This window comes from Ambystoma mexicanum, chromosome 12 (genome assembly GCF_040938575.1).
Source record: "Ambystoma mexicanum isolate Mex_15411 chromosome 12, UKY_AmexF1_1, whole genome shotgun sequence".
In the NCBI taxonomy this organism is placed as follows: Eukaryota; Metazoa; Chordata; class Amphibia; order Caudata; family Ambystomatidae; genus Ambystoma; species Ambystoma mexicanum.
Genome location: NC_090936.1, coordinates 280255394 through 280276650, shown reverse-complemented (window position 1 = coordinate 280276650; position 21257 = coordinate 280255394). Strand labels below are relative to the sequence as shown.

Here is a 21257-nt window from a genome sequence, read left to right as displayed (position 1 = left end):
CTCTCTGGAATGAAACTACTGGCGCACAAAAGAGGGTTGCGCATGTATGCGTGTCACCACAAAGTAATTCACACTACATTCAAGACTCCCCACATCTCCGCAAGAAGGTGATGAGGCTGCTGAGGGATTTTGAAATTTCCCGCTGCTGTGGTACAACCCCAGTGGAAACCAAGTTTAGATTGGCCCCACAAATCGAGTGAACAGGGGAGCCGAGAAGGGGGTGAGGATGCTGAGGTATTTTGAAATTTCCCACTGCTTTGGCACAACACCAGTAGAAACCAAGTTTAGATTGGTCCCACGAATTGGGTGAACAGGGGAGTCTATGTCAAATGGTGGCGGTGGTCGCTATGGAAGCAATGCAAATGGTCCTACACCAGATTGCCGACACACCGCTTCGTAAGCCCGCATTAGCGATCTAGTCTTCTTCCAATATGGCTACCAGTGTTCTTATTAGTGTCACTGGCGCACTCAATGTCTTGTTGTGCAACCCTTTCCGCTTGTTTGGGGTTAACGCTGTGAGTTTCCAGATGCTCCTGCTTTTTTCTCTGTGTTATTCCCTTCCTTTGCCTTCCTCTGCAGCCCATTCGCTTTGCACCCTCCTGCTGAGCTTTGTTGCCGCACTCTTGCGGTCTACTCCTCCTGTTGTTCTGCAAGTCCTGTTGAGTTTTTCTCATCTCATTTCTTTCTTGGAAATTTTCACTACCTTATCCTGCATCCTTCATCAAGGGTCCGGCCATTCCATCAGCAGCTAGGGTTTTATATGCCTATTTGGCTTTTCTCCAAGGGATTATTTCCCTGGTGGTCATTCAGCTCGATCTGTTTACATCTAGGCGAGCGCGGTGGCCTCTTAACGCAAACAGACCTTAACTCTACAAGGTCTGACGGAGTTCCTGGGAGAAGAGGGAGCGTCGAAAGAAAGAAGAAAACCCGTCGAGTCCAGACGGGCCCCCAAGTGAGCTTTCGGAAGATAATCTGAGAGCCAATGGAGAGGGGAGGAAAGGGAAAGTCGGGGATATAAAAACCCAGCAAGAAACAGACAGTGATGGGTATCTGGGTGAGGTCAATTGGAGTGGAGGAGGACCAGGCGGAAATTGGGCGGTGGATAGGAACAGTTAGAAGATTATGGTGGAGTCTGTTACAGGCGAGGTGCTGGTTGGGGGAGAGAGTGGAACCTAATAGAGTATGGCTGTAAGTGAGTGCAAGATTTCTTGTGTGTCTGAAAGTTGTTAGGGGTAGTGTAGTCAGATAAATGAGAGAGTAAGGAGAGTGTCTGAGGGAGTGAATGAGGTGAGTGAAAGTGAGAGAAGAGGCAGAAAGATAGGGAGGGGAGAGTAGAGTAGAGCGAGGCAGTATAGAGAAGGACCATCATGTAGGGGAATGACAAGAGTCAAAGACTACAACAAAAAGGACTGGGCTACTAGAAATGCACCAAACCACTAAGAAAATATACTTGAATCCTATCCCAGGGCCTGTCGTCATAGCATTATACTACCTAGGAAAAAACTCGGAGGGAGATGGAGAGAAAAGGCACAAGCCTTGGGCACTCACTTCACTTAGAATCTTAGATTGTAGGTGTTACTCATCGCTAGTGAACAACCTGTTTTACAGGGACACCTAGGCCAAGGAGGTGGGCCGCCCATGGGAGACAAGAAAGACGGCCTTCATTGTTTCACAGTCAAACCTGCTGCTATAAAAATATTTAAGTGCTTGGAATTTTAAAAAAAATAACCCTTGAACACATCTTTGGAACACCTTCTTAAGGACATCTGTAACAGAATACTCACCCCAGCTTACCTGAATTCTAATTATTTTCTCTGTTTGACACATAAAAGTGGAGAGCCCCTCCAAGCATGCAGAGGTGTATAAAGCTGGGGCCCCGCCAAGTAAACAGAGAATGGAAATGCAGCAACACTGGATTTCTAATCGGAAATCAACAAGCAGGTAACAGTAGAGTACCCACAAAATCATATTTTTTAGGACGCTACAATCTTTTTCCTGGCCCTATAACTAAAAACCTTAGTTAGTGCTTTGATGTGCTATTGGCCCATGGGGTGGGTGTGTGTTTTGAAGATAATAGTTAATCTTAATTTCAGGGTGTATCTTAATCACTCTTGAATAGTCGTTAGCTGGATCCAGGACTCCCATACGTATAAACCGCAGGATATTAAAAAGTTCCGCAATCTGCCGCTAATGCAAAGACATCTTGTTGGCTTCCAGCAGCATTTTATATCCCCCTCTGAAGCCCCAGTTGTTTTGTATGAAAGAATGATGATTCATTGTTGAAGTGTAAGATGGGACGGAAGAGGCCAGTGGTCATCCATGTTTGACGTCTAAAGTAGCCCCTGTAGACATATTGGGCTACTAAGTAGGCCCATTTTAGGATGGGATTGCTGGACCCAGATTTTGAAGTTGGCTATCATGGTCATCGTTGGACCCTTGATGCAGCATAAGGGATGCACAGGTTTGGAGTCAGGATGGCTGTGTGGATCCCTGTCGGAGAAAAATGGGGTGTGCTTACACCTTCTTATGCGCCAATATAAAAGAATTCCAGGATTGATTTATTGTCAAAGATTCTTTATTTATGCTTTTGTAGCCCTTGGTAGATGACACGTGTTTAGGCAACCGAGCTTTGCCTTTCTCAAATATGGGCCAGTAGGTAGTTTTGTCCAAGGTGCGTGGATGATTGTATCATGCCATTCATAATTCAATGGGCTCAATCCCACCTCATTATTATCCGACGCTTGAGGCAGGAGACAGATAATAATCCTGACATATTATTTGTGAACACTTCTTTCTTTTCTTAAGATCTATCCCACACCCCTTTTTGTATTAGTTGTAAGGTTTGGCAATAGGTTTCTTAGTATAGGCCCTTTTATTTGACACAACTCCAAAAGGACTACCTTATTTTTCATTTGATGGTCAACGCTTGCTTCCATCTTAGGTTTACGTTTAGATTAGGCGTTTTTCCAACCTGCATACAGTTTATTAGACACCCTTGAACTGTGATCACTTGTGTCTGTCTTTACTGTTGCCACCATGAGTTCCTTACACAGCCCCCATTATATTCCCAGACTTGTATGGCCTATTGCGGTATGGATCCAGTCCAACCACTTTGCTCTGACAGTAGGGCTCCTTCTAACATGTTTTACGAAAGTACTGAGCCGAGGAAGAGCCTGAGAGCAGTGCAGATCACTGAGCCTGTAGAACTAGAGACGCGCTCTAGTGGATGGAAACATCCCATAGGTACCGGGACAGCCTGGCACCACGAGGAAAGAAGAGGAGAATCACTTTACCCAACACTGGTCGGGAAGCGAGAAGGAAGTCCAGTTCAGCGGGGAGTAGAGGAACTCCTACTGGTGCTGGCGTAAGAAGCTCTGAGCGAGAAGGTATGCTGCATGAAGGCCTGCAGCAGGAGACGCTGCGGAGAGGAGGCCCAGGCATGGCAATCACCAGAGAGCATAGAGGGACGTCAGCCAAAGGAGAAGGAGCCCTGCTGGAGAGACCGAAGACCGCAGAGAACGTCGAAGCTGCCAACTAACACTGGTGAGCTCAGAGAGATGAATTGGGACACCAGCGTGCCTCACCGTGTATACCGCAGTGACGTATACAGGGAGAACCGGGACAAGGGAACTGGAATGCCAAATACATTCATAATTGAGAGAAATGAAATCAGGTCAAAGTCCCATACCTGAATGAGCAGAACTGTTGCGTGTGGAGAAAGTCCTGGCATGAGAGTTTACCAGGAAACCTATTGCAAGTCTGGGACCTGCATTCTATATAAATACAGTGTATGATCGAAAAGAGGAAAGACAGCCTCTGGAAAGTGTGAAACCCAGAGGAGGGGAGTCATACCTTCTGGGCTGGAAAGGTGAAAAGGTCCCCTTGAGTCTGTGAAATCCAGGGTAAGGGATTCATACCCCCTAGATTGGACAATTGTATAAAGTAGGAAGTCGAACTGTGATTATGAACTCTAAAGAACCGGGAAAACCCTAGGGAAGGAGACCTGAGCCCCTCCACCCTCCCTGCGGATTGTGGATCTTTGTGGAACTTTGATTATTTATTTCTTTGTTTTGGACCTTTTGGAACTTTGTGTTGGAAATTTGGAATACAGATGGCCAGTTGAAAGACTATATCCCTTTGTACGTTCTATTGAGTTTAACATGTTTTGGTCAGGACAGGATTTTGGACACAGGACAGAGAACTCTTTATTCATGGACATTCTGACACTGACCTTCTTTAGTTTTGTTGAAGCAGACAAATCCCTTGTAGTGATAGGGTGAGATAGATCATTCTCCAACCCTCTTTTTACTTTAATGAAAGCCTATGGCAACATCACAATGCCCCTGTGTGTGAGTCTTACTCCCGATTCATTACACACCTGATTGCTACTTCCTGCTGTGACTCTGGTCCAGGAAGTCCCCCACTGTGGCTTTAGACAACAATGAACAAAGCAGTGAATAGCATGATCTGTATCCTAGCCCTTCCCAGACTTTCCAGTTTTTCAGATGAGAAGAACTGCTGCCATCCGATTGCCAAAGCATTCTTAACATTGTCAAGGATATGAAATGCACACTTGTGCAAGTCCCTCTACTAAGAATAAACATGGTTCGAATAACCTGTTCTCTGGGGTTTAACCTACTCAGGATGAATGACAAAAATGTGTTCATTTTGTCAAGGATATGCCCTGCTATCATGGCTGTTGTGCATTTCATCCTGCCCAGTTAGCAGAGCATGGACAGATTCCATAATGCACATTTAGCACAGCAGTGCCAAATTCTAATTTCCCCTCGACACAGCAGTGTGAGATGTCATTATGCCCGGTAGTTAAACAAGGTTTCATTACTCCCAATTAGCTCAGTGGGTCCATATTGTAATATGCCCAGTCCCAGGTAGCCCATACGGGATGCACAGAAGACTAGACTCAGTAGGTATGGTACACAAAGAAAATGAACAAAAAGGTACTGTAGAAATCAAAACTAAGTTGCTCACGATGGGTCTGATACCTTCTCACCTTCCAGCAGCGCTACAGGTTTCTAGTAGTTTCTGAACCCTCCAGTCTCTCATGGCCACAGACACAGGCAGGCGAGAGCAGAGTTGAAATGCCCATTTCTGCATCTTTCAGACAGATGGTAAGGCATCCAGGTTGTACCCTATCAGTTCTTTGTGTGCCCTCCTCTGCTGCCCCCTCTGTATTTTACATGGAGATGGGTATGCAAGCAGTGCAGAAGTAGCACCACAACGAGAAAGCAGGGCAAGAATATGGGCATTGTGGCTCTCATACTGGGGGAGGAAGGATAGCTCGGGGGCAACACGTTTGTCTTGGAAGTAAGACAGCACGGCACAACACAGGTTCGATTCCCAATCCCGCGCTTAGAAACCACTCCCTGGTATTAAGCGCGTTATAAATTAACAATAAAATTAAAATAAATAAATAACAGCCAGATAGGGGTATGCCTTACCGTTTTCCATGTCTTGCTTTGTGTGAACATAGATGGAATTGTGGAGATGCTGTACTTTGGTGCAATTTTGCGCACAGCCCAAGTGATGGATCTGTGTACAAGTCACATAATGTCAACCAACACCAATATATTGCCTTGTTGAGCCACAATTAGATATGTTCTTTTGTCTAATTCACTTTGATATGCCAAATGCCAGGTGGGAAAACTGCTCAATTCCTTTAAAGACCTTTGCTTAACATGGCTGCTGATGCCTTGAAAAACAAAGGCATTGAATACAAAAAGTATTTCAAATTGAGGGTGAAGAGCCTTCAAAAATGTGGAGGCGCAGAAGAACATCTCCTTGTTTCATTTGGAACAAAGGCAACAGTGACACAAGCCGTCCCAATACACCCGCCTGCTCCTGTTCACAGCAGGATGAGGTGGAAGTAGCATAGAGCCCAGTGTAGGGAAGGCATGGTAATCACAAGTATGACACTGGCACAATGGATACAATTTGTAAAACCTTTATTGATAATGTTGGGGTTGGAGAAACTCCTATTTTGCCCTAGAACTAAGATGGGGTAGTCTCAACCATCAAACTATAAACAAAACAGTCCTAGTGAAGCCTGTCAAATCAAAATGGCCTATGCTAACAAAAACGTTATTCACCAAGCATGGTGCATAAGAGCAAGAATCTTCAAAGCTGTGGAATTTGGAATCTAACATGAGACCATGTTAATACTAATACCACTATCCATGAAACCTTGCATGCACCTTATTGCTTTTACTTTGATAATGCTGCTAATATCTAGCGATATGCACTTTATGCATTTTTGCACGATTTGTTAGGATCAGGCACAAACCTGGACACTCCTCTGGCCCTATTGTTTTTGTACCTTAATGAGTGCTGCTAACATTTTTCCCAATGCACCTTACTGCAATTTCTGCACAACTTGGCAGGATTGGGCATAAAATCGGCCACTTCCCTGCCCTCTCACTCCAATAATGTCGCTTATATATCAACTAATGCACCTTCGCAATTTTTTACACATCTTATCAGGTCCAAGCCCAATGCTATGAGCAATTATTGTTGCTCTGACCTTCCTGGACAGACTATTCCATCTTGCACTGTTTATTGTGAAAAATAGTTTTAATAGTTTTAGAACGCCGTTCATTTTAACTCACTCTTGGGAATTATGATGACACGATTATATGTGTAATATGTTGTATTGATAACTGTATTATGTCCATATCCATTTCGTTCCTATCCACTGTTTATTTGATTGTGATGCTGTTTCTGGCTAAATGACATGTAGAAAAAAAATCCATATGAAATTAATTGAAAAACCTAATGCCTGCCCTATCGCTTGTACGAAAAGTGTCAAAAGGAGAAATGTATGCAAAGGAAAAATCAGTTTTCAAAAGAATAAAGGTAGCTGAACCTGCTCTCCTCCTCACGTTGAACGTCATGGAGTAAGGCTGTCCTTGTAGGCACAATGACGCACTCTGGCTCTGTTTCTAACACTTTAAGCAGTTCCAAACCATGGATTGAGGCCCGCCTGGCCTTCCACGTTAAAGTCTTTTTCTTTACTTTCAAAATTGTATTCCAATGTAAAGTTCACAAAGGTCCCCCTCTGCCGGGCTCCGAACTTACAGCACAAAGTTCACGTAGATCCCCCTCTGTCGGGCTCTGACCTCTCAGGTCACAGTTCAGCACAAACTTGCAAGGGGGCTCCCTTCCCCAAGCTACCTGTACTTTGGGTCCCCCTCAGTCAGGCCGATGTCAAACACTTTAGAATGTGCGTGGCTCTCTTTACAGACCACCACAGGACCACTTCGACTCAAAGTTCACGTTTATTCTGGCTTAATTTACCTTTGATGTTTGTTCGCTTTATAGCTTCAAACAATGTACCTTTCATTGAGGCTTTCAAATGGGCTACTTCCTTTCGCCCGCACCACTCCGTTACTTAGTTTAGCTGATCTCAAAGCTGCCTTTTATTACAAAGTTCATTCACAGGTCTGCCTTTCTTTGCTTCTCATCCACACGCATTCAGCCTTCACTAGGGATATAAGATTGCTACTGCATTTGCTTTAACGCACACCAGTCTCTAAGGTCGCTTGCCAACTCATCAGCTGTGTGTGTTTCGTTCTTGTTTTGCTATTTCCAATTCACGAGTCAACGTTAGTACCACATGCTTCGCCTCGCCTCCCCATCTCTGCTGTTCACCGGGGAGGGTTGCTGGCATCCTTAAAACACAATGCAATCTTCACTTGTGGGATCTGGCCTTCTCCACGTGCCTTTCATGGTCTGGCAGAGGCAACAACCTCCAATAGGGAACTCTTGGGGTTTTCAGCACGCTGCTCTCGTCCTTTGGTCCGTTGATCTGCTCCAGTAGATGTGCCTTTGTCCCAAAAATTCTGCTTATACTCGTGTTCTGCCTTGCTCAGAGTGTGTCTTTAGGTGTTGCATTTTGTTCGTGTGAGGAGGGCTACCTGGTATCCGGTGTATGCACTAAGTGTAAAGTGCCTGACTTTGCCTGACCCGATTAACGGTACATGTCCAGTACGATGTGAGAGAGATAGTATGGTTACTCTGTCACCCTCTTCCTCAGTCCAGTGTTTGTGTAAAAAGGGACGGGGGGAGTTGCGACATTGGAAAATTCTACAAAATAGGATAAAGTAAATGAACAAAAAGGGGGGGATTTTGCGTCTCACCAGCGGCTGTCGCATCCCCACTCCCTAAAGATCCCTCGCCCAGGTTATCCTCGCGCACTGCTCCACCCCCAGGAACTGGATCCAAAAGCGATGGCCGTGTACTGGCCACTCCGATGACCAGTCCCCAAGGACTAGAGGGTGAGACACCCTTTGGTTTCTCACACCTGGAAGGCCTGCCCTATCTTCAGTGAAACCCTTTGATATTTTCCAAAACCGAAACCAAATGAAGCAACATGTAATTTCAGACATCACAAAGAGTATTACAAGACAATTGATGCAATAACTGTTTTAGACAGACTATTCAAGAAAAAAGGAATTACTCCTAATGATTTTCTCAGAGTGAGCCCTCTTATGTCTTGCCGTTCTATAACATCATCATCTCTGTTCTTTGTACTTGATAGCACTTTGATGTTTGTCCTCCTATGGTGATCTTCACTCACCGTCTATTTTTCTTCTGAAGATAGAGAAGGAGTTGAAGGGACCTAGTACCGATCCATCCATCATGAGAACATCTATCTGTGCAGCCCCTAGATCGCTCATGAATGCTCATCCAGCTATTTCTGTTCACAGTGTGCTTCCAAGCATAACATGTCAGATAGCAGATTATTTAGAAAATAGTAATTTATACATCTTTTGAGTCTTCAGTACTGGAATTGCCTGAACATTGATCCAATGAAACATAAGGCAGTATATATTGAGGCCTTAGGGCACAGACTGGTCTATAATGTGTCCATAAAGAGTCAGTTTGAAAAAGGTTTTAAACATTCCCCCAAAAAGCTCATACAAATACATATTTTTTATTTGAGATTTATAAAGCTGGAAGGTATTCATGCCTTGCCACTCAGTGGCAGACTAAGAGCACTAAATAGGAGGTTGATTACACCAAGGATGGTGCAGGAGCATCCGAACAGTCCAACTTAGCCCAAATGCAAGAAGTCGGTCATCTGGCTAAGGGTAAAAAAAAAATTGTGAGGAGGGCTTTGGTTGGGGGAGCCCACCGAGTGTGAACACCTGCAAATGAGGAGTCGTAGATGGTCTTGCAGGAATGTGGAAGTTGCAAAGATAGTGACAAAATCTTGGTTGCTAAAGTACCCCAATGAAGATTGTGGACCCGCCAAGTTCAGTCTCTGACTTGGTGGCTATTGATATCTTGGGGCCCATATCTGTACGAGGAAATCATAATGCGTATGTAGTTCGATCTGTTGTCCAAGTGGCCAGAGGTGTGCATTGTGAGGGACATTATTTTCCACAGGATCATACGATTTTATAGCATGAGTATTTTGGAGAGAAGGGTTTCCCCAGAAAGATAATTTCAGATAATGGTCCCCAGTTTGTGGGGAAGGAAATGGAGACATTCTTGGATGAAAATGGGATAGGACATTCAATGACAGCCCTGCATAATCCTAAAGGAAATGCAACAGTGGAAAGATAAGGACTCTGATGGAGGTAATTAGGATTGCGATTGCCTCTGGTGGTGATTGGGAATGTTCTATAATAGAGCGTGTGGTTTATTATAGAATTTCTACCCACCAAATGACTGGAGTCTCTCCATTCAAAGCGTTTAGGAAGAGGGTGCCAAACTCCAGATTGCATCCAGGATGGATGAAGAAATGTATGAATGCACGGGATGTGGCCCCAGTGGGGGATTCACACAGAAGAATGATGACCAAGGTGAGGTATGATGCCAAGAATTGCGTCAAAGAATGACATTTGGAAGAGGGTATGTTGGTTATGGTGAAGAGCGGTAGAAGAGTGGAGAAAGGATGTAGGAAATATTCCATGACGTTGAGGGTGGTGAAAGATTTACGTAGCACCGTATTACTGAGAAATGGTGCAAAGATAGGGTAGCAATTTTCAAAAGAGATGTAGTTGATGGTTACGATGTCCTTTCATCGCTGGAAATGTAAACGCCTGCAATTTAAACGTGTACATAAAATGTACATCAACATTTTTAGGGGGGTGGGAAAGGGCAGATAAGGGGTTAGGGGTAGGCAACATGCAAAATAGGTGTGGAGGATGGGGGGTCAAACCCACCACCCCCCCTCCCCCCCCCCCAAAATATTTGATGTACATTTTCGTAATTATGTACACTTTTAAATTGCAGGCGTTTACATTTCCGGTGATGAAAGAACATACAACCAGTTGATGTTTAGCAATTTTGGTTAGCGATTTTGTTTAGTGGACAAGCCCACCCCTCGATGTTCAAAATTCCTCCTCCTGTAAAGGGAAGGGGGTGTGTTATATATGGATCCGCACCTTTATGCACAACCTAGGCTGCATGTTTGTACATATGTGTTGTGTTGCTCCCTGCATAACCATTGCCACCTAAGACCTTCTTTACACAATAGAGTTGCCTCACAATCGCCATGCTTCCAAGGCTCTCCAGAGAGAATGTTTGTTTGTATTTGTTTATTATTTATATCGCACACTGAACCCTGAGGTAACAGGGCGCTGGAAAAAGTTGCATACATGGAAAAGCACAATACAGTAACAGCTGGCAAGAACAATGGTTACAGATAGGTCTGACATCAGGGAGCATTTGTCAAATAGTATAAACATTAGTGCATCTGGCAAGCAGCGTAGAGGTGCGGGACGGGAGCAAGATACAGACGAGGGGTACCTCATTGGAGGGGCTTAATGTTCAACCAGTTTTTTTTTATTCCGGCTTTTAATGTCAGGCAGGAGGGTTCTTGTCTATAAGAGAGGGGTATGGAATTCCATCGTTTGGCTGCTTGGACTGGGAAGCTGGCTCCTCCAGCCGTTTTTAGGTTGAACCTAGGTACTACAATGCAGTGAGAAAGGGCCGATCTGGTGGTGTGGGAAGGTTGGTGTTCACAGATTTTATCGGACAAGTATTTAGGGGCTGTGTTTGTGAGGCACTTACGGAGAGTGATTCTGTCACAAACTGGCTGCCAGTTGGCATTGCGCTTAAATGTTGAGATGTGGCTGGATCTGGTTAGGCTGAGAGCTGCTCTCAGTGAATTATTTTGGAGGATCTGGCGCCCGTTTAGGTTACGTTCAGAAGAGCCTAGGAAGAGTGTGTTGCAGTAGTCAATTTTTGACAGTGCTAATATGCTGGCTAGCATTAGGGAACTGCTGGTAGTGGGGTTAGATTTACAACTGCAGATTAGCTTATTGGTGTAGGCTGTAGAGGCAGCCACACTGCTGACTTGTTTTTTGAGGGACAGTGTTGAGTCTAGATGGACCCCCAGTGTTTTTATTTCTTTGGATACTTTGATCGTGTTGCCGTCAATGTCGAAGGATGAGTACCTATGGTCAAGCTTGTTCAGGCGTGCCTGAGTGCCAACAATCAGGAACTCGGTCTTATCTTCGTTAAGGCATAAACTGTTGGTGGCCATGCAGGCCTGGATTTCTAGGTAGATATCGTTCAGTAGTTCAGAGTCTTGATCGTAGCAGCCAGTGTGGGAGATGAGGACTTGGCTGTCATCCGCATAATTAGTATAGATGACACCCAAGCTGTCCAGGTGATCGAGTAGGAGCTTTGTAAATATTTTGTATAATGTGGGTGACATATACAAACCTTGAGTGACTCTGCAAAGTGTGGGAATTGGGTCTGCAGAGGCTGATGGGTGGGAAAACACTCTGGTGGTCCGATTGGAGAGAAAGGAGTTGACCCAATCCGATGCATTGGTGGAGAATGCTGCAGCTGTGGTGAGGTGCCCAGTGAGGATTTGGTGGTCAACGAGGTAAAAGGCCGCTGACAACTCTAGGAGTAGGAGGATAGCTTGCTTGCCTTTGTCCTTCGCCTCGTCCATTTGGATCTTCAAGTCTAAGAGAGCTGTCTCTGTTCCATGTCTTGGCCTGAAACCGGATTGTCTAAGGCCTAGTAGGTTGTTTTCCTCTAGATGCTTCTGAATTTGCAGATATGCAACTCGGTGAAGAATTTTTAAGAGGAAGGGGACGGTGGTAATGGGCCTATAGTTTGTTGGGATGTTTGGATCAAGGTTGTTTTTTTTTTTAGCAGAGGCATAACCCAAGCTTCCTTGAGATTGTTGGGAACTTGATTAGACTTAAAGGATGAGTTTATCAGTGTGGTGAAGAAAGGGGCCAGGTCTTTAGCTCCTTCCTTAATGATGGAAGCTGGACAGATGTCACCTTGACAATGAGAAGGTTTCAGACTTTTAATGATGTCTTCCACTTTCTTTGGTGTTACTTGGCAGAACGCGAATGGTGTACAATGCGGGTGACTTTTCTCTAGCGCCGGTTTCGGATGGTGGCTGCTTGAGAGGGTAGTCTTTTTAGAATCATTCTTGCTTTGTAATCTGGTGATTTTGTCAGCAAGTACTTGCTGGATTTTTGTGCACCATGCCACATCCTTGGTGCCGTCCTGAGAGGGAGGTGCTGGCGATTCGAGCTCCTTTAGGATACTAAACAGCTCTTTGGTACTTGATTTGGCGTTATGGATTCTGATGTTATAAGCTTCTTTTTTGATAGATTGGATCGCCGCTTTATATGTTGCGGCTGCTGAGGTGAACAAGATTTTAATATCACTGGTGGGTGATTTTTGCCATGTGGTTTGCGCTGACCTTTTGGTATTTCTAAGGATCTTTAGTTCAGGTGTGAACCACTTGTTAAGATGGGCAATGGGTTTAGGTTTTCTTAGTTTGAGTGGTGCTGAGGTGTCTAAGGCTGATTTAAGAGTATCATTGTATAGATCGACCAGTTTGTCGGGGTCAAGGTTCTTGAACTTGGACTCGTCCAGGATGTTATTTGTAAGGGGCCGGAGACTGTCAACAGTGATGTTTCGACAATTTCGGGATAGGGTGGGTGAGGCTAAAGTGGCCCTGGGAAGGGTGGATCCAGGGATAGAGAACTTGATGAAATGGTGGTCCGACCAGGCCAAAGGATCATTTTGTAAAATCATGATGGAGCAGTTGAGGTCGGACACCCAGTCCAGTATTCGACCTTTGGAGTGTGTCGGTTTTGTGACTCTGTGTTTCAAACCCAGTTGGGTGATGGGGTTTTCCACAGCTAGGGCATGAGGGTCGTTCATGTAGACCTAGGTTGAGGTCTCCCAGGAGGATGGTTTGGGATCTAAATTGGGTGTTGGTGGAGAGGAGGTTAGTGATGTCTTCCTCAAAAGAGGAAGTTGGGCCAGGGGGGCGGTAGATGAGGTGTATGAGTATAGTTTGGGGGGGGCGTGAGTGCGAATTTCACTGACAGGAGCTCTGCAGAAGGGAGGCTGGTAAGGGAGGTAGCTCTAAGGCCCAGGTGGGTTTTTAAGATGAAGGCCGCTCCTCCTCCTTTACCTGAGTTTCTGTGTGCCCAGATAATAGTACATCCTTCTGGTAGGGCTATGGAGAGTGCTGGGCCTGCTGCCTGGTGGAGCCAGGTTTCTGTGATAGCCAGGAAGTCCAAACGGTTGGCTGTGATGAGGTCAGCAATCACAGTGGCGTGGGCTACTAGTGAGCGAGCTTTGATGATTGCTCCTTTGATGGTGTATGGCAGAGGATAGGGTGTAGGTTCTCCTGTGCTAGGGTTAGACAGGGTGGTGGGGTAATAGTTGGTGGAGAAATATTAGTGGAAAGTGGAAGGTTGGGAGGTTGAGAAGGCTTGGGCGTGGCTGCTGAGCATGAGGAGAGGATGCATTTATCATGTGTGGGCAGGGTGTATTGACTTATCAACTTTAGAGTGACTTTGTGGTTAGGGAAAGAGAACCTAATCTCAGGTTCCTAGTGTGGACCAGCAGTGGGATAAGTGCTGTGCGAGGTGTTGTGAAACGCTGTATCCATTCAAGGAGACTGAGAGCGGTACTGGCTGCCATCTTCATAGAGATTTCATCTGTTGAGCAGCTTATGTTGTTGGATTGGAGAGGAGGTAGAAAGTTTGTCACGGGGTGGTGTGGAATAATGGTAGGGAGGAGGCCATGGCGAGCGTGACTCTATGGAATGTGGCCATAGTGGTGAGGATTCGGTAAGAGTGAGGCTGGAAAAGATGTTTGAAGGGAACGGAGTTGTTAGGTAGTGAGGGGGCTTGGGGCTGCTGTACACAGCTACTGAAATATAGTCTCCTGATCTACACAGTGCTTCTGCGATTTATTTACCACTTTAATAATGAGCATGTCCGACTAGGATACAATTCCCCATATGCCCTGCAGAACACACATCTTTCAGATTAAAGATGAAAGGAAGGCATGGGCCACACTGATGCAGAACAAAAACCTGCTTCGATTGAGACTGATGGCAGAAAGCCTTAAGAAATATCTAGCTGCAGTGTTTAAGTTTACAGAGAAGTAGGACATACATTAACCTTCTAAACTTGCACATCTTCATAATCAACTTGTTAAAATAGGGGCAGAAAATGAAGTATAAACCTGTTCATTTGAAATGTCCACAAAAGTAGAATTGACTAAAACAACATTCACAATTGGCTCTGATTTAAAATAGTTCTGTCACAAAGGTTGCCCTTATAATCCCCCACCACTGTCACCTCTCGCCCAATGTTCATTTGTTATATAACAGGTGTAGAGGTGGAATGAGGACTCTGTTGGGGCTTCATGCAGCATACTAGTCTTATTTCTGATGACTGCATTGCAGGAGGTAACTACATAGGTTAAGTGGAATGCACAGAGCACCATGCATCCCTCAACCTTGATGGTCTGCTCCATCGGCCCCAACCAAGAGGAGTAGATGGAACACAGAGACTGAACGCAGACCCAATGAACCACAGCACCATTCACACGTCATTCACTCAAGATTCCATTCATCCCAAACCAGGGAGGGTACAACACAATTGCATTTACATCACAATATTTCACAATTGGGGCAGGCAGGGAAATCATCGAATAATTGCCCTGTCAAACTACAGTATTTGTTCTGCATTATAGTACTTCAATTTAAGAGGGAGATATTTTGTCATGCTAAGATACGGCCGTTCAGCACTTTTGGCACATCATCACTCCAACTGAAAATGCAGTAATCGTTTCAGGATTCCCCTGCAGAAGTACAAATGTGTTGTGCCAGAAGCAGATCTTAATCCCATTGGGTGTGAGACAGGGAGGCAGTGGCTTAGGTGAACAGGGGGTCCCCATAACATTTTCAGGCTGTAGTTCTGAAGAATAACAGACTAGTCTCCATATGCTCCCATCAGCCATTTTCAGTTCTTTTTTTCTTTCTGTTAGAGCGTGTTATATGAACACTCTTGGTGCCATGACACAGTGCTTTTTCTGTCGATAGAAGAACATTTTAAAAATGATTAAGCACAGACCACTGCTGTATTATTAGAGGTAGTTGCCATTTTGTGACACATTTCCTGATCCAGATCGAAAGAGTTGGCTTGATGAAACATTAGCTCCTACTGTCGTACAGTACCATACCACTTCATAGGGCTTGACAATCTACAATTCCAAAGTATGTTCTTTTCATATTGCTGATGTTTGCTCAATCAGGACTTTACTATTGTTTTACACAAGCCTTTCTGTTTTTTAGTGTTTGAGAAAGTTGACATAACCAGCTACTGCAAGGATCTTGTAAAAATTCTTGAACATGCAGAAAAGATCGAAGAAAAACTCACACCACTGAAACTAATCGATGCCTGGCTGGGAAAAGGTCCTTCAAAACTGCGGGTAGCGAGCGTTGCACCCCCCAAAATCCCTCGAGACGAAATCGAAAGAGTCATTGTGCATCTTTTGCTACAGTCTTATCTCAGGTATAGTTCATCTATTAAATGTGCAAGCAGATTCCAAAAAGCTTTGTAAAAGACAGCACTTTTAAGTGTAAAAAAAGAAGTACTAGTTGTACACTCTACTTTACTGTGGGGAGGTGCAAGGGCTTGAGCTAGAGAAGCGATCTAAGCCCTTGCTGTGCTCAGGCCTTTAACTCGGTCTTCAGGGTCCATAACTCCTGACCCTTTGTTAGAGTCTATAAAGCTTAATTATAACATTGAAATGAGAACTTAACCACTGTTACAAGCTTGATGTTTCTCTTTCAACATTCTACCTCAATACTCGGTGTCTCCGTTAGCCAACTTTCCACCAGTAAAAGGTCCGCTGCAAGGTTTTGAGCACCTTGTCCTGACGGGGTGGTGGGATGATGCTATTAACAGGTGTTATCGCTGTTAGGGAGAATTCTCTCTTTAGGCTGAATTTCCTAACCTAGTGAGTCCCCCAGCAGCGTTGCTGGATTTCTGGAGTTTGTTTTTTTCTCCTGCCAAGAGTGAGACTCTTTTTCTCCCACTCTTGGACATGATTTATCGTGTTCCTTTGACTGTTTGTGTTTTATGGGGTATGGGGTCCTTTACTCCATAGGGTCTCATGTGTTTTTACTATGTGTTTTACACAGCACCCTCTGTGCAGTGAAACAGGGGTGTCATAGTGACACCCCACCATAGACTCCATACCCTGGGACTGACTACTGTCTCCCAGGGCATGTAAAGTCACCATTGGCTTTACTAGTCCCAAATTATTAACAGAAACCGGTACAAACCATCATATTGTGCACGTACTGGTCGGGGCAATTCGATTGCCCCGGGGTCTGTTAGTCGAGGGGGCACGTCTCCGCCCCCCCTGATCGAGTTTTGGCTGGTGGCAGTGGATACTACTTTTTATATTCAACCGCGAATATATCCCTATGGGATTTTTCAATTGTTCGAGGCTACCAACTTTAATTATTTAATTCTCATAGCCTCGAACATACTGCCGGTTTATTTATTTAATATTCACTGGTTGGTATTTTTTGCCAGGACTCCATTCTAAAATGGCGTTTGTGTTCTCTTCTGTGACTCCAACCCAAGTCGAGCCCTTTGTCCCACTTTTTGGTGGGCTTCTCCACAGAAGCCTCCAAAAGTGGTGCCACTCTGTCTGGGTACCACAGGGTGTGTGGGAGGGGTTTAGGCACCCTGGACTGAGTTACATTGGTTACTCAAGTCGCACTCTTGTGTGATTGGCCCAACACCACTTAGCATGTTTGATTGACAGCTAGGCTGAGTGAATGTGGGTGTGCTGCATAAAAGCAGGGCTTTGGGGACTGGAACTTCAGAAGTCGCCACAGGACCTGAGAATCCGACAAGGGAGAAGCTGAGCCGACCTACCACGACGACACCACCGGTGGAGCCCTGCGGAACCGACTCACCACTTCCCGACGACAGAGAAGATCTCCCGGCTGGAGAGGCTTCTTCCCTTGACTGGTGTGCACAACCTGTTTACCTTCTTTTCCTCGCATCCCAGGACGTCTGTGGTCGAATTGCCTGTACCAAGCACCCCGGCAACTAGATAGCCACTTACCACTGGACCGCGAATCAAAGGACCGCTCCTATTACCTGAGAACTCTGTGGCTGGTTTCTTCCCTGGCAGTGCAACGGACTCCTGTCTTCCTCCCCGACGAGATCCTCTCTTCCCCCGGACGAAGCACCAACTTGCATCCGCTGCCAGGAACAACTGCCCCCGCTGGAGTATTCTCACCACTTTAAGGTACTGTGTCCGTCAGGCCTCCCTTTCTGAAGATTGCTACACGGTAATAATAATCCCTTAACCTTCTGGACTGGGTTGGCCGCCTTGACCATCTAACTGGTCCCTTTCTTTGGTCCAACTCTTTTTGAACCTTTTCAAGACTTTTGTGCACTTCAACCGTGTGACCTTGGACACATTTCGTTCTGATCCTCTTAAAGTGGATCCGGCCTACTGAACTCTAACTTCACAGTTTTACTTGCCTTCCTCTCTTGTTGTGCTCTTGTAAAAGTGTTGGGATCTGTTTCAATTTATATCTGCTTTTCTCTCCCTTTTAAAAACTAATTATTAGAGTGCCATCTGCGTTAAGCGCTCACCACTGTCTGAAAATAAGTGGGGCTTTACTAAAGAATTGTCTAATATTCTTTTAAGGGAGTGTATATCTTTTAGTAACCGTGTTTTTGAACTGCTTAACATTAGTGCCTGTGTGTTTTACTAGATGTGGTTTTAAATAATTATATCTCTTTTACACCAAGCTCTGGTCAGTGTTCACTTGTTCTACTGTGTTCTTTTGACCTATTGTGAATACTCTGTATACCGCCTAACTCTTCTTGAGGGAAATCTGACTGCTCAGCCACAGCTACCAAGTGAATCTGTGCGGTACAGACTGCTACCAAGTGGGTTTACTGCCAAACACATGTAGTCTTAAATCTTTTGCAGTGGTCCCAGAGGGAACTGCACAGGTTTCTGCCTAACAATCGCCCTTTACCTTTGTTATGCTCCCTTCTTAGGCTTTGTCTCGGGCCCATGACTCAAGTGTGGGGTGATTACACCTGTTAACAGCGCTAGGCCCATGGCTGGAATGCCTCATTAGTCAAACCAGATTTATTGGCGCTACTTTTTGCACGAGAGACATACATTTGTCAACTTCAATAATACCATACCTGTGTATTGCCGATTAGGGTTTGTCAGAAGTGAAATGGAAAACTATCCATATATTAATATTAGCTTCAGTAGTTTGAACTGCTCCAGTAGATGTGCCTTTGTCCAGAAAATTCTGCTCGTACTCAGGTTCTGCCTTGCTTAGGGTGTGTCTTTAGGGGTTGCCTTTTGATCGTGTGAGGAGGGCTATCTGGTATTCAGTGTATGCACTTAGTGTAAAGTGCCTGGCTTTGCCTGACCCGATTAATGGTACATGTCCAGTACGATACGATGTAAGAGAGTTAGTCTGATTACTCTATCACCCTCTTCCTCTGCCCAGTGTTTGTGTAAAAAGGGTCTGGGGGAATTGGGACATTAGAAAATCCTACAAAATAGGATAAAGTAGAAGCACAAAAAAGGAGGGGGATACCACGTCTCACCAGTGTCTCAGCAGCGGCGGAAAACACTCCATGTATTATTATTAGCTTCAGTAGTTTGAACATATGTGTTACCTGAGCAGTCACGCTACCTATAGCAAAAACAAAAGTTATGTTTTGTAACCTGTGTGGGGAAAAATGTTTTTGTTTATTATTGTTTATTAAACACCAAACCGTTAGTGTTCGGTTTTAATGTGTTACAGTACAGAGTCCTTGGTATAACAAAGTCACACTTCACTGGTGCTTTTTCAGCTCCTATAATTATTCCCAAAAAAAAATAGGACATCCATGTGAAAAACAAAGTACAATAAAAATAGATTGTTGTAATTCTCAGTAAAATGTGGGAAGGAGGTGGATTTTGATCGTCATGTGCTGAGCACTTTCTTACATTCATATTTTCATAGTCACAATAATTCAATACTAACAAGTAAAATATAAATGTATAATTGTTTTATTTATTTAGCCTAAAACTATTCAAAATCTTCAGCAATAGCTGGTAAGCACTGGCTCATGAGAAGTCTGTAGGCTTATGGTGGGAGGTCTATGAGGGTCTGAGCATGGAAATATATTTGAATTGGCTCGGTTGAAAAGTTTGTTCCTATTTCTAAGACACGCATAAAACAATTTTTGGGAAAGAATTGCTGGTCCCAATCTTAGCATAATTTTTGGGGTTAATATTCATCTGTTTCTGGCGTCGCAGTATTTAATATTTCCAGATGGACATCCAGGTGGACTATGCTGTCTGGTGCAGAGATATGTGCATAATCTGCATAATCAAGGTGTGAAATGTGAGCCGAGTTAACCAGCTGCGAGTACAGTGCGTAGGTAACTCCCTATAAATCATACAAATCCAAGGAGGGAGGTGTGTTTTGGCTTCCTCAACAACATAGGAGCAGCTCCTTTGACCCCAGGCTCCAAAATGCCAATTAACAGAAGGAAGACTTTTCTTATTTTAACCGAATATCCATTCCATCCCAACAAAGCAGATATAGTGAGGGAGAAAGAGTATGTGGTGCCTCTTCAATAGAGGTTAGCAGGAGATGAATTAAAATAGTGGTCCGGTTTTTAGAAATATAACTTCCCAACGTATTCCATTACGCTTCATTCTCAGGTACACGGATGAATTCAGCATGAACTGGGCATTTTACATATGCTGCTCAGGCATTGGTCAGGAGGCAGAAGGTATAAGCACGTGTTAAGCCAATATGTAACTAATTCACAGGCAATGATCCAGAATCTGAATCCAGACACTCTACTGCTAGTTTGACATGCAAACTAAATTGCAAAATATGTTCTATGGGCAATCGATTGGCTTAACCAGTCAGTCACTCATAACATGGTCAGAACTATGCTTGAACTGGTGGCGAGGGACGGGCCGGCAGTCTCATCAAGTTCAAAAACCAATAGAGGACCTTGAATTTAGAAGAGAGAACTCGGTTTTCCTTGCTGAAACCTGATCTGGGATCACACGTGTGCAGCAGTCCAGCTTTGGAAACGACAAACCACTCGAATTCTACAAAATTGTGTGGTGCGAGTTGTGTCCCATACTCCATTTTTTCTCATATTTCACCTGTTCTTTGTCAGCTCCACTGGCTCCCCATCGAGAAGCAAGTGCAGTTTAAATCCTCGTCTTTAGTACACAGGGCAGTCTATGGACTGGGGGCTGAGTATCTCCAACAGAAATTCCTGACTATGTTCCCAGTCGCGTGCTTCGCTCCCAGGATAACGCAGTTATCTCGGTTCCTAGCATCCGGCTCCCTCGTGTTGGTGGTCGCACCTTTTCTGTAGCAGCCGCCAGACTCTGCAACTCGCTGCTTCAGGGCTGCGGGTGATGGAGAATCATCTAGCTTTTTCCTAGAGCTGTAAATACCCTCCTCTTTTAGTTGATGTCAGCTGATGTACTGTATGTATGCTGGTCCCATAGCGCCAAGGTGCCTTCTGGTGAAGATGCACTCAACAAATATGAAATGAAATCAAATCAAACCCACTCATGCTGCTGGTGGCTTCCTATACTGTTCCTGTTTGCTTTCCTTACTAGCAGCACATGTGCTACCTCCCAAGAGAGACAAGTAAGTGTTGTGCAGACCATTCAGTATGCATTTGTTCCAAATAGCCCTCTTAGTGCACTCACAGGTGGAGTGGTGGCATAGAAAAGAACACAAGTGAGAGGGAGAATGCAACTTTCTGGATTAGGGGAAAAAATATCAGAGTGCACGTTGAAGATGGAGCACAAATATGGGAGAGGTCTCACAAAATGTGAGCCCGAACAATGAATTGGAGTGAAGGCATGATGAATCAAAACATGTGAGCCACACACGAAATGAAAAAGATAATGCTTAATAC

At 44.6% G+C, this 21257-nt stretch overlaps 1 protein-coding gene across 7 annotated transcripts in view; it reads left to right on the top strand.

Annotated features, from left to right (window-relative positions):
* Positions 1–21257, top strand: part of RECQL (RecQ like helicase) — a 730526-nt gene that overhangs the window by 584769 nt on the left and 124500 nt on the right. For all 7 annotated transcript variants that reach the window (XM_069628431.1, XM_069628429.1, XM_069628430.1 and 4 more), the window contains one exon: positions 15602–15821. In XM_069628431.1, the coding sequence (XP_069484532.1) occupies positions 15602–15821 (220 nt within the window). The remainder of the gene's footprint in view (positions 1–15601; positions 15822–21257) is intronic.